The sequence below is a fragment of the Oryza glaberrima genome, chromosome 2 (assembly GCF_000147395.1).
Source record: "Oryza glaberrima chromosome 2, OglaRS2, whole genome shotgun sequence".
Taxonomy (NCBI): Eukaryota; Viridiplantae; Streptophyta; class Magnoliopsida; order Poales; family Poaceae; genus Oryza; species Oryza glaberrima.
In genome coordinates, this window is record NC_068327.1 from 30,337,696 (window position 1) to 30,353,669 (window position 15,974).

Consider the following 15,974-nt stretch of genomic DNA (forward strand, 5'->3'; position numbering starts at 1 on the left):
TCTTTGCTTCAGCCTGATCAAGATGTAAATGCTCCAGGAATTATAGTTTGATTGATGTACACTATGGTGGAACTCAATCAAATATATTTTCCAATGTATGCTTCTCTGATATTAGAAGCAGATGGATGTAAATACTCGTGTAATTGATGTAAATTGAATCTCGGGGACCGTAGTTCTGGAGATGAAAGGCAGCTCCCTAAAAAGACGATGGGAACTGGCTAGTTACTAGAGTGGAGCCAGAGACCGCTTAGGTTGTTACCGGTTGCAAGGCTACGAACTAAAATTTAAAATTTAATTTGTTTTTTTTCCTGTTACTCAGTGACTGGCCAATATTAAAAACTTCGAAGTTGAATGTTCGTCTGCTGAAACCCGGGAACCGGTTCCCACACATGAGAGGCTGCTTTGGTGAACGTGATAGCTCGTGGGGTAAGTGATAAATTATCGTTTGATTCTGCTTATTGCAGAGATCGTGATCACTATTGATTGGAGTCCCACTCCCATTTTTAAGGCAAAAGATGAAATTAAGTCCGGGAAAGCGAGTGCGGAACTGTGGAAGTAGTTCGAACAAGTGAACGTTGACACCGCAGGCTCGCATCTCTACTGATCCACTTAGGGCATCTACAACCAAAGATCCACTCAGGGCATTTAAAACCAAAGATCTACTCAGAGCATCTATAACCAAAATCACACCTAGAGTATCCCCACTAACTGAGAGTACTCTTTGAGACACTTCTCTCTTAATAGAGGATATCCTAAATGAGCTCCTCAAAATTTCAAGCAAATTGGTGAAGATACTCTAGCCCACAACGAGTGTCCCAGCCCACAAAGCTCCATGTATATTTTTACTTCACTACCCCTAGTCTCCCTCTTCTCTTTTTTCGCCGCCGCCGCCCCCTCCTCTTCTCTTTTCCTCGCATCTCCTCTCCCTCTCCCTCTCGCCGCCGCTGCTCACCTCTCCCTCTCCCTATCGTTGCCACCACTCGCCCGGAGGGCCGCCTCCCTCCCTCTCTCTATCACCAGCCGCTCGCCTCTCCCTCTCGCCGGCACCACCGGTGCCCGTCTCCGCGCGGTGGCCAACGGAGAGCCGCACGCGGGATACGCTGGTTGACAGCGAGCGGCGCGAGGGGTGGGGTGGCCGACGGCGGGCGAGCTTCGCCGCTCTGTCTCCGTCGTCGCCGTCCTCCTCCACCTCACGCCGTCGCCAGCCGGGGGCGGCAGATCTGGTGCCATCGTGGGCGGTTCTGCCCACCCCCCCTCCCCGCGGCCAGATCGGGATGGATACGGCGGTGGCGGGCGCGGCACCAACAGAGGAGGTCGTGACGACGGCTGTAACCGCGCGTGGACTCGTCTTGCTCCGCTCCGGCGGATGGAGGCCTCGTCAGCGGCCGAGGCGAGAGGGGCAAGAAGGGGAATCCGAAAGGGAGGAGGCAGGGGAGACGGGACCACGAGCCATGCTTAGAAAAAGGGAGTGGAGGCGCCCGTTCCTTTAGTAGGGGTCACGCCTCCCTTCAGGGCCCAGCGACGGAAAATGGACGGTGTTTGCGAAGACACGGGTTGAGAATACCATTGCTCATGCTCTCATGAGTAAGGTCTCAGGAGTCAGGACTCGGGACCACTCTAGCAAAGCATTCATCCTTGCGTCGCATCGCATGGTAGGCATCGCAATTCGCAAGATGGAGCACGACGTGATCAATGTGATGCAGCTGGAGAATTAATCAATTAATCAGGCAGCCAATCAAATTAATGCTCTTTATGCAGATCCACAGTCATGTTCCAGTCATCTTCAGGACCAGTTTTCTCTTTCTTTTCTTCGCGTCCATGGCCAATCACTTCAAAAAGGAAAAATAGCTGTTGCACACCTGTACATACATTGTAGCACAAGTTATATTGGGCTCCATCTGCAGAATAGAGAGTACAGAGTAGGATGGATCTCAACCAGCCAGTACTACTGCTACCCCCCCCCCCCCCCCCCCCCCCCCAAAAAAAAGGAAAACTAGAACCAGGAGAAACTCACCAAAAGACCGCCCATTTCCTGATCTTTTATTGATTGCCTTGATTAGCACTAACGGCACTGATGTTGCCGTGTATAGTGGCGCTCAAAGCCTGATTCAATTCATACTAACCACACTTTGAAGGATTCCCCGACTTAAAAAAAGTAGAATGGAGATTTGATAAATTAACACTTTTAAAATGGACTTTGATTATTTGATATCATGGTCTATTTTTATTCACTTAGATGGTCCACATATCATCCTCACAAGTGTAATTAAAGTAAGTAGACAACGAAAAAAGTATTATGATAATTTATCAGTCTTATGTTAGAACGATTAGAACATAAAACTATCAAATATAGGACACCCCACGCTCCTGAGAGGCAATATTGACACCCCCACAAAGCTTCCTAGAGTCACGAGGGGGAGAAAAAAATGACAACTCAACCAAAATCAACGCACCACAAGCCGATATCAGCCACATCCAATCACACTTCATTAGGGGAGATCCAGAAGCTAGTCGCCGACCACTTCATTAGGACTTTACGCCAACATACTGCTAACCACCTTAATTATCAGGGTATTACGTCGACATAGTTATAGACTACTACATATATTAAGGTTACCATCCTCATACTTTATACTTGTAATATTAATCTCTACTATTATAAAAATTGAAGATATTTTTACTGGTATTTTGGTACATCATCCGTGTATGAATCAGTTTTTAAGTTCGTTGGCTTTTGGAAGTACATATCCGTATTTGATTCGGTTTTTACGATCGTTTATTTTTGGTAATACAGAAGGAATCATATAAGAATTCTATTTTAAAAAAACTCATATACTAACTTGAAACGATCAGACTTCTAACTGCAGGTCATGATTATACACACACACGAAAAATATCCGTGTGTTAAAAGCTATTTTAATCTTATTATTGTTATATATTTTAGTTAACGTGAAATCTATTGTGGGAACTCGTTTGGATATATATATTTTTTAAAATCATGAGCTGCAATTAGGAGTCCAATCGTCTCAAGTTAGCAGGCAAGTTTTTTTTAAAAAGATTTCTTATACGATTCCTTCTGTATTTCTAAAAGCGAACAAACTTAAAAACCGACTCAAACATGGATATGTATTTCAAAAAATGAACAAACTTAAAAACCGACTCATGATGACGTATCAAAATACCGATTAAAATATCTTTAATTTTTATAATAGTAGAGATAAGCGAACTCCCACAGTGAATTTCATCTTAACTGAACCATATAACTATAATAAGATTAAAATAGACTTCACCCGTTGCAACGCACGGGTATTTTTTCTAGTAAAGGAAAAAATATCAGTCTTTGGCCAAACATGACATGATCGGTAGGGTCATTATTCATCACAGGGTCTAAACCTAAAAAAAGCCCTATCAACTATCTCTCATTACAACTTTGTTTATATAAGTCATACTCCTCGTATTTACATTGTATATACACGCATAGTATAGTCGGAATGAATTTTATCTATCAACAAATAGTTCGAAGAAAGACTGGTGTGAAATGTGACTAGTCACATCACTGCTTGCTAATATAACCAATTGATTCTATCAAATGATGGAAGGGCAGCGAATAACAAAGAAATACAAGAGGGCGGTTTCACCAAAAGTTACTCCCCAGATCCTTTTGAAAGACTTGCGCTGCCGTGTACTTACAAATCTAACTGAAAACACTTTTGTCGATAGTCGATACAGTAACACTAAGATGTTACAATTTGTCCAGATTGATGTTGTGTCTTTGGGGCAACTTCTCTGAACACCCTCTACCTGAATGCATTGACCGGTTCGAACGCACGCTTTAGTCAGGAATGTTCATATCGTTCAACATCCATCCGCTGAAAGTTATATATTCAGATTTCACTTCAGTTGAAGAGAGACAAGGGGGTAGGTAGAGGGCGTAAAATATTTACTACTACAGTTTTCTTCTTCAATTCTCAATTCTTATATATATAAAAGAATTGAGAATTGAAGAAGAAAACTGTAGTAGTAAATATTATATATATATATATATATATATATATATATATATATATTTCAAAAAAAAAGTTCTGCTTTAATTGAGCTAACATTCTAACGTATTTGACCCGTTAAAATATGTCAATTTCCCCATGCATCTCCCTCTTTTTTTTTTCTTTTGAGACCGAATTAGCTGTTATGTCTCTCTCTCATCGTTATATGTTAATTTTTGGACTGGACCGGGCCACGATTCGTAGTATTAGCACTTGAAGTTTGTGGTTGGTGGCATTGCAACTTTGAAAAGAGTTTTTTTTTTTTTTTTGAGAACAACTTTGAAAAGAGTTGGTCCATCTACCACACCACCTCTCAATGAGCATGCGTCTTGTGGTTGGTGGCTTAATTTCGTGCCTGAATACTTTGGAGTAGTCTCATATTACAGTATCACATAGAAGAGAGAATTCCAAGGTTTCTTTTTCCTTTCGATTACATGGAAGGTGCACACACTTACACCATTATATACGTACACATTTACATAAACAAACCCACAACTTTATTAAATATATATTGCAAGCATAGTCGTTTCAGGTTGTACAACTTCACCGCTATAAACTTTTAAAGCTTCCCTAAATTTTCCCATTTTCTAGCAAGGAAACAACAATCCATCTGTTCTGCAATATAATTCTAACTACTTAGTACACATGTTGTACAACGTATGGAAATAAGCCATATAAAACTTAACGGAGTAGCACAATAAAATATATCGGCAAACATTGGCCTTAGTTCTGATTTCCTTACGAGCCTCATACAGTGATTGCAATTTTAGTTTAAAATTTCGGAAATTTCAGACCCTCCGGCAAGTCATTATCTAGCCTGAAATTTTTAGATTTTCGCAAAAAAAATTTGTTGAATTTGAGCAAAGTTTATTCAAATTTAGTTAAAATTTCAAATAATTTCAATAAAAAAGTACCAAAATTCATGAAATTTTGGTGCCACCGAATTTTCATCGAAACCGAAGGTTGCAAATTCTGTTCCCATAAGATTGAGGTACATTTTTTTTCTAGCACCGCCTTTTCCATTACAATTAGATGCGCTCTCTCATGCTGGTCACTTTTTAAGATACCAACTAAACAGTCATGAAAAACTATAGAAAAAATAGGACTGATAATAATACAATAGGGATCAATCGATCTCACAAAAGAGTAGTTCACACTTGATCTAGAGAGGGGAAAACAAATTTTAGTTGTAAATAGCGCATGCACCCTATTCATAGCGTGGATCGAATTTAACTTTGTGTGCTCACTGAGTATTATATTTGTGTTAATTCCTAATTATGTCTTATAACTTTTCAGATTTTCTTATAACTAGTTCACACATAGTATGAAGTAACTGTGTTAATCTATAATTCTTTAAAAGATTTCAATGCTAATTGGTGAATCTAACATCACCTACCACTGATGGCATGTGAGACCTAAATGCTTAGGTGGACTCCTTTTATAAACAGATGTACAAATATTGTTCATTTCTCATATCATTATAGCTCCACAGCTCCACTCCAAATTCCGCTCCTAAAGTTAAATTTAGTAGTTGGAGCTCTACCAAATGGACCCTTGAAAGCAACTATGTAGCTTGACATACATGTAAAAAACGATGCCAATTATTGTTTACAATGGAAATGTTTTATTATAAATTTTGGGACCTTAGAGTGTACGATGGGGTTTTCTATTTTAAATTCCGTTGCAACCTATGGACATTTTACCTAGTATGGTAAAAGATTTCTCCTGACTTGGTATAAGTTTGGTTTATGAACACACTCTTGGGGCACGTTGTAAACTATGTTTTGGCTTGGCTAACTTTTTCATTTTCCACTAGCACATTTTTCAAACTGTTCAATGGTGTGTTTCGTGTGTAAACTTTCTATATAGAAGTTGCTTTACAAAATCAAATAACTTTATTTTCAAGATTTTAATAATTAATATTCAATTAATCATATGCTAATCACCTTTATTGTTTTACGTGTAGCTAATTAGTCGTTTTAAACTACACTTTTGAACGAGCGTTTAGTTTTTTTTTTGGAAAAAGTTTAGGAGGTAGCAACATAAATGTCAACTATAGTACTCACCAGCAGGGTTCACCTTTTTTGATTGAGCACTGGATCCAGACCCCTAGTATTATACGAATTTTCGTCAAATTTCAATCAAATTGTGATAAAATTTACCTTTTCAAATTTGATTTCTGGAGAATAATTCAAAATTTCACTCGTAAGTCTGCTTTTATCCAGCGTCAAAACCTCAATATTTTATGTTTTTTTATTGGTTTTGCGTCGAAAATGGTAACAAATAGCTAGTGTTGTTAGGATAGTCCCAACCCATAACACTAGACATGATTTCCATAAACTCCACATCATCAAGAAACTAGTACTAAACACTACTCTTCCAATACAAACACCACTATTCCATACTTCAATTTAATACTACTTATCTCACATGATGTCTTGGATGTTGTGTAGAAATCATGTCTCATGCAGGACATGGTTTCCTTCTCTTTCCTCATTTATTTATTTGCCACGTCATTTTTTGTCCTAGGTGACAACTTATTTAATGCTATGAATATCATTCTAGTCATTGGGTTAGGAATGCCCTTATAGTTTTGGGGCTGATGTCCGCTAATTATGAAAGTACACATGAACGTGCGTTTGCATTTTGCAATGGTGTGTGAAGTGAAGTGCTCTGAGCTCATGCTATGTGTGAGCCGTTCGTGAGCTCCAGAAGATAGCGTTGTACTACTTGAGAGGCACACACGATCTGATGCACACACACGTTGATGCCTCTGTGGTGTAAGCATATTTGCGTCCAAAAATACACTTCACCAGAACACATTGAGTTCTAGCAAAATCTACAAACACGTTGCTACATTGCAGGGCAGCCTTGCAGGACAGGTGCAAAAGCTGGACCGTCTCCCGTCGACTCGTCGGCGACACGATTCCGCATCCGCCGACCGCACGATCCCTCAAAAGATGCTCCCCCGGACCACCAAACCCCGTCGTCACTCCGACGTGGCAGTCCTCGGTAGGTGAGTCATCTCCGTACTGAATCCACAACTGCTGCTACTAGATCCCAAATGCCCCCGTGACCAAAATGCCCCCGATCAACTGGATAAACCACAGAAATATTTGATCCTCACAAATCCGCAAATATTGATAATCACACGAAGTACCAAGCATAGAAAGAATCTCGATATTTTCTTCAGACATGAACTTGACATCATCGCAACTTGCAAGTAGTTTGATCGCAGCAGCCAGCAGGTATTATGAAGGCTGCGTTCGTTCAAGGAGATCAAATGAATTTTTTAAGCATCATGGTCGTGGAAAACAAAACGAGAAATTAGCGCACGATTAATTAATTACTATAAAACTTGAAAATGACTTTATTTGAATTTATAAAGAAGTTTTTTTATAAAAATGTCTTTTTTTAGAAAATGCACCGTATTGTTAACGAAAAACACGCTGTTAACTCGTATAAATGGGAAGTGTGCTAACAAAAAAACGAAAAAGTTGTAGTTTGAAGTTGGAGATTAGAATGGTGCCTAAGTCTTAGGCCGAAAGATTTTATTATAGACTCTTTTTTCGGTTTAGGCTTTTAAGAGTTTTTTTTGGTTTTGTGGTTTATAACAAAGAGGTTTTTAACTATCAGCTGTAAGGGTGGAGTTCTAACTCTAATTCACACAAACCAATCCCAAAATATAAGAACTTAGTTCTGGATGAGGCACATTCCAGTACTACAAATATGAATAGTGGACATGTATGTAGTAGTAGGATGTATCGCATCTAGGCTTTTATATTTGTGATGGAGGTAGTAGCTATTTAAACTTAACCTTTGGACGATAATGTAAGAGTGGATTATGGTTTTAAAAACATAACAAAAAGCTATTGGATCTATTTTTGGGGGATTTGTGTTTTTTTATGTAAGTCTACTTCTACACCCAATGAAGACGCCATATCATGAGAACGACTAGGTGTAAAACACCTGATATGATGAAAAAAAGGTGATAAAATGTTGCAGTTGATCATCATAAAGTAAAAAAAATCATTTAAAACATTTAAAAGATATGTGAAATACTATAAAATGTTCGCTAAAACAATTAGCTCTTGTATACTAATTATCGAATATTAACTGTTGAAACATATATATATTTATCATTGGAATATAATAATATTTAATTTAAATAAATATAACAACATAATAGAATCGTAGATCGTTTAAACCTTACTGATAGAGCTGTAATAAGCGAGCACCCATACACCATGGTGAGAAAATGGAGGACAAACATGTAATAGACCAAGAAAGAAGAGGCACAACAAAAATATGAGAAGAGCATATGATCGTTATGTCTTGTTCGGACAAACAACTTAAGTATTTTCACTATATTATGCACGAGGATAAATGATAATATACTCATACTTATTTTCGCGTAGAATAGGATAGGAGGATGTTGTTTTCCCTTACATATGACAACAACAATTATTGTACAATTATGGTAGCCAAGATTAAGTCAAAGGATGATGGACAAATGTGTAATTTCCTCTCCAAAATTACGCAACTACTCGGCAGCGTCTAGCCGGTCCGGCATCGCCCTCCGCACTATTTTACGTCCCCACATTTCCAACCATTCGCCGCCGCCCCCGGTTCTCGCCTCTCTCTCTCTCTCCTCTTCAATTCTCTCTCTACCTCCGCTGCGGAGCTCGCCGCGTAGCAATGGAGGCGGGCGTGGGGCTGGCGCTGCAGTCGCGGGCGGCGGGGTTCGGCGGCTCCGACCGCCGCCGGAGCGCGCTCTACGGCGGCGAGGGGCGGGCGCGGATCGGGAGCTTGAGGGTCGCTGAGCCGGCGGTGGCGAAGGCCGCTGTGTGGGCTCGCGGGTCCAAGCCGGTCGCCCCGCTCCGTGCCAAGAAATCGTCCGGAGGTACAGGGTCGCTGCCTTTCTTCTTCGTTCTGTCAGATTGGTTGATTTGGCAAAAGTTTGTGTTTTTGTTTTGGACGAACTGGCAGTCTGGCGCCATTTGGGCCCTTTTTTTGTGTGTGTCCGATTTTGTCGATCGGGATTGTTGATATTTGGAGGAACACATGGAACGGGTGCGTTGATTCGGTCAAAAAAAAAAGCTTGCAAGTAAGGAATTAGGTGGTAAGGCTGGCTTCGAATGGATCGAATACTGCAAAAGTTGTGCCTCTTTCTGTTGTTTGCTTTTGCTATGGCGTCCATTTTGGTTCAGATTTTGAGTCCTATTGTTCGGATTAGATTGATCAAAATGGATAGGTTGATTGGGATTATTATTGGAAAGGTAGGAAGAGATGAAGTTTCGCCTATGATTGGTCCTTCTAGATCAAGCCAATCCTGAAAATTCCACGAGGTGTGATTTATGTCTTTACAAATTTCAGACAAATTGACGCTCCTCGTTATATTGTTCTTGTGCAGGTCATGAAACATTGCATAACTCGGTTGATGAAGCCCTCTTGCTAAAGGTACTGCATAATCAAATCAAAGGCGACACTGGAGTTTGCTTGTTTTCTTCCATCACTCTATGTTCTAACCATCTGTTTTATTTTCAGAGAAAATCAGAAGAAGTTCTCTTCTATTTGAATGGGCGGTGTATTTACCTAGTTGGTTAGTTCTGAAACTTCTCATTCCTCCAAATTATCAGCACTGAAAAAGATCAATATATAGATGGCATCTGAATTTCTGGTTGATAAATTAAAACATGTCTGCAGGAATGATGGGTTCTGGAAAAAGTACTGTGGGAAAGATCATGTCTGAAGTTTTGGGTTATTCGTTCTTTGATAGGTTTGTATTTTTGCTATTTGCCAAGGAGATCTTGCCCTTGGTGCTCATGGTAATCTAAGCTTTTATATTTCTGGAATTGTTTGCAGTGATAAATTGGTCGAACAAGCTGTGGGCATGCCTTCAGTCGCTCAAATTTTCAAGGTTCATAGTGAAGCCTTCTTTAGGGATAATGAGGTAATCTTTTTTTCTGAATCCATCTTCTGCTAACATGATCTACTATCTTAGCATTTGTTTACTTGTAGTTATCAGAAGGAAAATCTGAGACTGATTATTTTCTTTGTGGCTCTCTTTTATGCATTACAGAGTAGTGTCTTGAGGGATTTGTCCTCAATGAAGCGATTAGTTGTTGCTACTGGAGGTGGTGCAGTTATCCGACCAGTTAACTGGTATCTGGAGTTCACTTCTATTTTTCCTGTTGGAATAGTTTATTTTGTGGCTTCTCTTATTTTGATTAACAATATTGTGATCTCTTTGTTGTATTATCAGGAAATACATGAAGAAGGGCCTATCTGTTTGGTTGGATGTGCCCTTGGACGCTCTTGCTAGGCGTATTGCTAAAGTGGGGACTGCCTCCCGTCCTCTTCTAGATCAACCATCTGGTGATCCATACACAATGGTGACTACTTGGCCCATGAATTTATGCCATGCATGAATATGATATTATTTCAGATGTATTTTTTTAAATTTTTAATCAGTCAATATAGGCTCATTCATTCAATGTAGAAATGAAAAACTTCCAGTATGATCCTGCACATCTGCACAACTGGTAGTGTAATTCTTTCATTTCAGTGCTAGTATGAGTTGCTCACTGGATTCTTCCTATCTTAGGCTTTTTCTAAACTCAGCATGCTCGCGGAGCAAAGGGGCGATGCTTATGCAAATGCTGATGTGAGGGTTTCTCTTGAAGGTATAACTTCACAAGTCTTTCGCAAATCCGCGCTTTCCCATTTAGAGAATATGTGCTAAGTTATGTGCGACACATTACTTTTAAGTAATGCTTGATAACTCCATTTTTCCCTGCATAGAATAACATATATGTTTTTGGAACTTGCAGAGATTGCATCTAAACAGGGTCATGATGATGTATCGAAGCTAACACCAACTGACATTGCTATTGAGGTATGCATGATAAGCTATTCTGAACCCACAATCAGGAGCAATATGAATCTTATTTTTTTCTAACGTACTGAAACAATTTCCCTAACAACATTCTTGGCATTTTACAGTCGTTTCATAAGATCGAGAACTTTGTCATTGAACATACCGTTGACAATCCGGTTGGTGACTCCCAGGCTGACTCACGTGCTCAGAGGATACAGACCTTGTAGAATTTTGATCTTTTTTGTACCTTAGTGTTACCTTGTAGCGCTGTTGAGTTATTTGTTCGTTGTACCGACAAGATGATGAAAAGAACCGGAAGTGTATTTTCCTTGTAAACTGTAAAGAAAAGGAATAATGGAGCTAATCAGAAAATCAGCGTTTGGTTGCAATACCTTGGGGATTTTGGCCTTCGTTCTTCACTGAACAGCTGAACATCTTAGTTCCAAAAGATGACGATCTCCATCTGAGGTCTCAGAAAAATACAAAATGCCACAGGAGATTCTACCGGAATCCTGAGGCTGAGACGAACTGGGCACTGGCCTTCTCAACCGTCCACTCACCGTCGTCCTCCATGGTTTTGTTTTGGATAACGATGGGCCAATCCGTAGTTGGCGCCTAATCATTGTCACAGATACTTTGACGTCGCCGTAGTAGGGGCGCTGGTAGGGCAGGATACTCCGATGAGATCGGCACAGGAGCAACGCGAGCATGTGCTCCAAATTGGCTTGACCCACCGGGCCACCGAGCGCGTGGAGCTGAGTCAGCTGACTAAGCACGCCGATCTCCACACAACGACGGAGACTGTTGCGCCAGATCCTCCGCAGTACTGCTCACTGACATATGGCCCGAGGATCTTTGAAGCTCACATGTCAGTGAGCAGTACTGAGGACCCTCACTCGTTGTGCTTGGCCGCAGCGGAGAGGAATACGCCAACGCCCTGCTGCTTGCTCTTGCTTGGGCATCGTGAAGCCCCTTGAGGCCCTTCCTGCTCCTGTATTGTACTCGACGCAATTTACACGGAGACTGCTACAGATCGGACGTCCGATCTGGTGCAAATCATCGGACGGTGTTGCAGTGTGTTATCAAGAAATGTTTCACATGTTTCATCCCTCGCTAAAAAATGTTTCAACAAAAATGTTCCAGATGTTTCACTACCAACGAAAAATGTTTCAGTGCTTGAGAAAAAATGTTTCAAACAAATGCAACATTCAAATATACTGATTGCAACACTATGCTCCAGATGTTTCACTACCAACAAAAAATGTTACAGCGCTTGAGCAAAAATGTTTCAACAATGCAACATTCAAACATGCTGATTGTAACACCAAGAAATCAATGTATGCAACATTGAGTCAAAATGAAATATAACACCTTAATACAATAAAATGCAATAAAAAATACAAATATGATTCAACATCACTAAAAATCCCCAACAAAATCCACCTCTTTATTCTTCTATTCCGGCCATACTAGCAGTGGCGGGCATATGCGACGGCGACGGCAGGAGAGGGCACCGGCAGGTGTGGGCGACGGCGCGCGGTGGCCTCCTCCTTGCTCCCCCGCGCACGGCGGCCCCCTCCGGCGGTGGAGACGCGGGATCTAGCAGGCGACGGCCAACCCCCACACCGATCCGGCGGCCGACCACCCTCCCTCGCGCGGGATCTGGCGCGCGGCGGCCTCCCTCCCGACGGCGGCGTACGCAGCCCCTCTCCTCCCTCTCCCTCCGGCGTGGTCCTCGTCCCACCAGCACGGCCTTCACCTTCATCGACAGCAACGACCGAGCACCTAGCCGCTCGCCATGGGAAGTTGTTGATGGGGAGAGAGGAGAGAATATGCGGCTAAGAATGAGGATAAGACTGCATCGATACGTTGACTAGAGAGGAGAAAAGGACGAGGGAGAAAAGGCTCCGTGGGACCCACCTAAGATGAAGCGTCCGATATTTCCTCCCGCATCGCATGGTCGATTGGAAGCATTTTCGAATTTACACGGTCCAAATTTTTAATTGGTAAAATTGATGTTTCAGTTCTAGGTTATTTTTTATTCTATGTCTAAAAATCTAATAAGCATGAAGGGGATGAATTATTATAGATGATCAGTTAGCCATGATTTTTATTCATGAACCTTCTCTCTCTTTTTTTTCTTCAGATTCTACCTTTCATCGGATTTTTTGCGGTAACAATATTCTTCTTCAACTCAACAATACCGATTATATTGAAGGTACTAACCATGATCCTCTTGTGCACAAATTCATAAAATTCCTGAATGTTGTATGTAACTTCAGATATGTGGGCTGAATGCTTCAGATATGTGGGGCAACAATGCTGAAGCTCAACCTCTCGCTTTTGACCTCGGACATGTGGGCTGTTCTAATCCTTATCTTCGCTTACCATGAGAAGGTCTCTGAACATCAATTCCTCCCTCCATAACCTCATGCCAATACTTCAATCTTAAAATTGAAATTGATATTAATCAAATTTTGAGCATTTGCAGGTTGATTGGATTTGCTTCGTTGCTTTTGCTGGCATGGCAGCTGGCCTTGTCATCTACTCATACAAGCCTTCCTTCTTCATCTGCCATTGCTTCTGAACATGCACATAAGATACATACTTCATTCATACCAAAATAAATCAATTTCTGACAACAAACCTACACATAAGGAATTGATTTATTTTGGGACGGAGGGAGTAGCAATCAGCTGTGACGATGTCACTACTCACCACTGAGAACTCTTGCAAGCAGGGGCTCCAAGGAGGCGGAGAGTCGGAGACGATGATGAACCAGCCTCCAATAAGGAGGTCTCGTCGTTGGTTGCTACTACCTCAAGGTAGTAGTAGGTAGGATTCTGTCTGCTGCATCTGCACACAATTGTGCTGTAACTGAAAATGTTTTACTATGTACAGTGTGATAGCTGGTTCATAGGGGCAAGGTTTGGTGTGAACTGTGATGATGTGTGATATTTTTACTGTCAGATAAGCAAGATAGGGTTAAGAACTAGCATAGGTTTACTGCATAATTTAAAAGTATACGTGTATCATGTCTGATTTTACTATTGTTTTGTAATATTGGTCAAGGCTTCGTGCCTACAGAGTATTTCAGGCAGTCGGTTTCAGCACTGTGCCAGGGACAAGGTAATATTACACTGCACAATTGATACATAACCACTAGAGGGAAATCCAGAAATGAGGAGACAAACACCCTGAACAGTAATGCACTTGTCAACAGACCATTCCTACTTCACAATCATATTTCATTTTTCATAAAAAATATTTCCTAAAAGAAAAAGGTCTTAAATTCAGTATGTAACAAGGACTCACCATGAAAAATTGTGTTAGCAAAATGATCATTACGAAGTGACATATACCTAGCTATAAAGCCCCCAAAACAACTCATATAAGGGAGCATAAAGTTGTCCCCAAACTAGCCTCAAGTCATCTATCATCGATCTTGACATTATTCAGAGCCAACATCAACACCTTTCTTTGATAGGAATTCCTTTGCCTCCAAGATATCCTGCAAATTAAGTAAATACAACTGAGAATAGACTAATAATTTCTTTGAAGCAGAATGGAAGTGTGAATTATCTCAATATCAGTTGGGTTGTTTCCTTTGAATCATGCAACGGCAATTGCGAAGATTTTCATGTTACCATAGTGCAAACTGCATACTTTAAAAATATTCATTTACATCACATAATAATACCTTGAACACCCATTTCTCATATCAACAGAGAATAAAGGGGGGAGATAGAGTAGGAAGTCGAAAATTTTCACTGGTATATACTAACTAACATCTTCAAGTCATAGAAGTCCTAGTTTCAAACTAATTAAGATCATCATAGGCCCATGCACAGAAATTTTAGGCTCATGGATCTAGAACAACTAACCTGCTGTAGTAGTACAGCTTCTTGCGGGCAAGTTGGGAAGAACATAAGCCCAAATCCAACCATAAAAAGGCCATAGCATCCAAGTGCCACTACCAAGTAGATGGGAAGCTACAATAACAAAAAGTCATAAATAAAGCCCTTATCCTTAATCATCTTGCACTACAATCATCAAGGAAATTGAAATGAAAATTGATAGCACTGACCAACCAAGTATAACTTCGAGGAACAGTCGCGGTTTCAAGAAGGGCAATCCAAATAGCTGAGACTGCCACCAGCATAGCAATTATCTTGAATATGTGCTTCATTTGGGAAACCAAGTGTTTTCTGCCAAGATAAACCAAATGAGAACGGCAAATAAAATGTGCCCGAATGTTACAGTCTCAAATGATGAATTGCAAGCATAATTGCACTAGCAATTCAGTATGCTAGCACTAAGGCAGACCCATGGCGAGTAGGAAGTCCAGCAGACTTAGCACAAGCATGAAGGGGCGGATCCAACTTGGGACACGGGGATTCAGTTGAACCCCTAAACTTTTTGGGGAACAAACAAACTGTTACTTGTATTAAGGTTAAGGCTCTGAAATTAAGAGAAGATATTCTTCCAGATCTAGAAGAGAAGCTAGGGTTAACGGACGCAAGCAAATTCCAGACAAAAGTACTCCCGGTGGGAGAGAGAGATAAATCGGAAAGAGGATGTGGATGCTCACCAGGATCCCCTCCCCTCCCGCGCCCTGCTCTGCTCGCCAATGGAGATCGGCGCCCCTCCCCTGTTCAGCCGCGAGATGGCGCAAGGAGCGGAGGCGGCGACGACGAGACGGGAGATTTTGTTTTACGCGAAGGGAAGGGGGAGATAACGGAGTGCTCCACCTTTTATCTCAAAATTTTCACTTTAAAATTCTTTACGATAACTGGTAAACCACTTGCCAGCAGTACTCACGACGATAAACTTCTTGGATCCCTGGCAACTAACTGTCGCTCTATACACCAGCACCACCACCATCGTTACTCCACTCTGCCTTCGTATGCGCAGCCATACACTTTAAATCCCGACATGTATTTTCTCTTCCCTCGTTGTTATACATGTTATTGTCATGGTCATCGTTGAGGATGGGATTGTTGGACTTGCAGGGCTCGGGAAGGCAGGAGCCAACCCAACAGAAAGCGAAG

At 41.1% G+C, this 15,974-nt stretch overlaps 1 protein-coding gene and 2 long non-coding RNA genes across 3 annotated transcripts; 1 reads left to right on the forward strand and 2 right to left on the reverse strand.

Annotated features, from left to right (window-relative positions):
• The first annotated feature begins 8,642 nt into the window (after positions 1-8,642).
• LOC127762411 (shikimate kinase 1, chloroplastic) lies at positions 8,643-11,314 on the forward strand. The gene is made up of 10 exons (XM_052286919.1): positions 8,643-8,946; positions 9,457-9,503; positions 9,591-9,645; positions 9,750-9,822; positions 9,909-9,996; positions 10,126-10,208; positions 10,309-10,438; positions 10,651-10,729; positions 10,877-10,941; positions 11,049-11,314. Exons 1-10 carry the CDS (start codon positions 8,742-8,744, stop codon positions 11,148-11,150), a joined length of 927 nt encoding a protein of 308 aa, XP_052142879.1. The 5' UTR covers positions 8,643-8,741; the 3' UTR covers positions 11,151-11,314.
• An 824-nt stretch (positions 11,315-12,138) lies between these two features.
• Positions 12,139-14,360, reverse strand: LOC127762420 (uncharacterized). Its single transcript, XR_008015525.1, has 2 exons — positions 13,642-14,360; positions 12,139-13,506 (listed from the first exon to the last, which is right to left on the reverse strand). It is a non-coding gene; the product is annotated as an uncharacterized LOC127762420 (long non-coding RNA).
• Positions 14,361-14,402: 42 nt separating this feature from the next.
• Positions 14,403-15,132, reverse strand: LOC127762421 (uncharacterized). The gene is made up of 3 exons (XR_008015526.1): positions 15,015-15,132; positions 14,808-14,915; positions 14,403-14,434 (listed from the first exon to the last, which is right to left on the reverse strand). It is a non-coding gene; the product is annotated as an uncharacterized LOC127762421 (long non-coding RNA).
• Between the last annotated feature and the right edge of the window lie 842 nt (positions 15,133-15,974).

What these genes read in the sequence shown, in the direction of transcription:
- LOC127762411 (XM_052286919.1), top strand. Translation starts at nt 8,742, where the DNA reads ATGGAGGCGGGCGTGGGGCTGGCGCTGCAGTCGCGGGCGGCGGGGTTC. An exon ending in ATGAAGCCCTCTTGCTAAAG is followed by an intron (nt 9,504 to 9,590) that starts GTACTGCATAAT and finishes TTTTATTTTCAG; the next exon opens with AGAAAATCAGAAGAAGTTCT. An exon ending in GCGGTGTATTTACCTAGTTG is followed by an intron (nt 9,646 to 9,749) that starts GTTAGTTCTGAA and finishes ACATGTCTGCAG; the next exon opens with GAATGATGGGTTCTGGAAAA.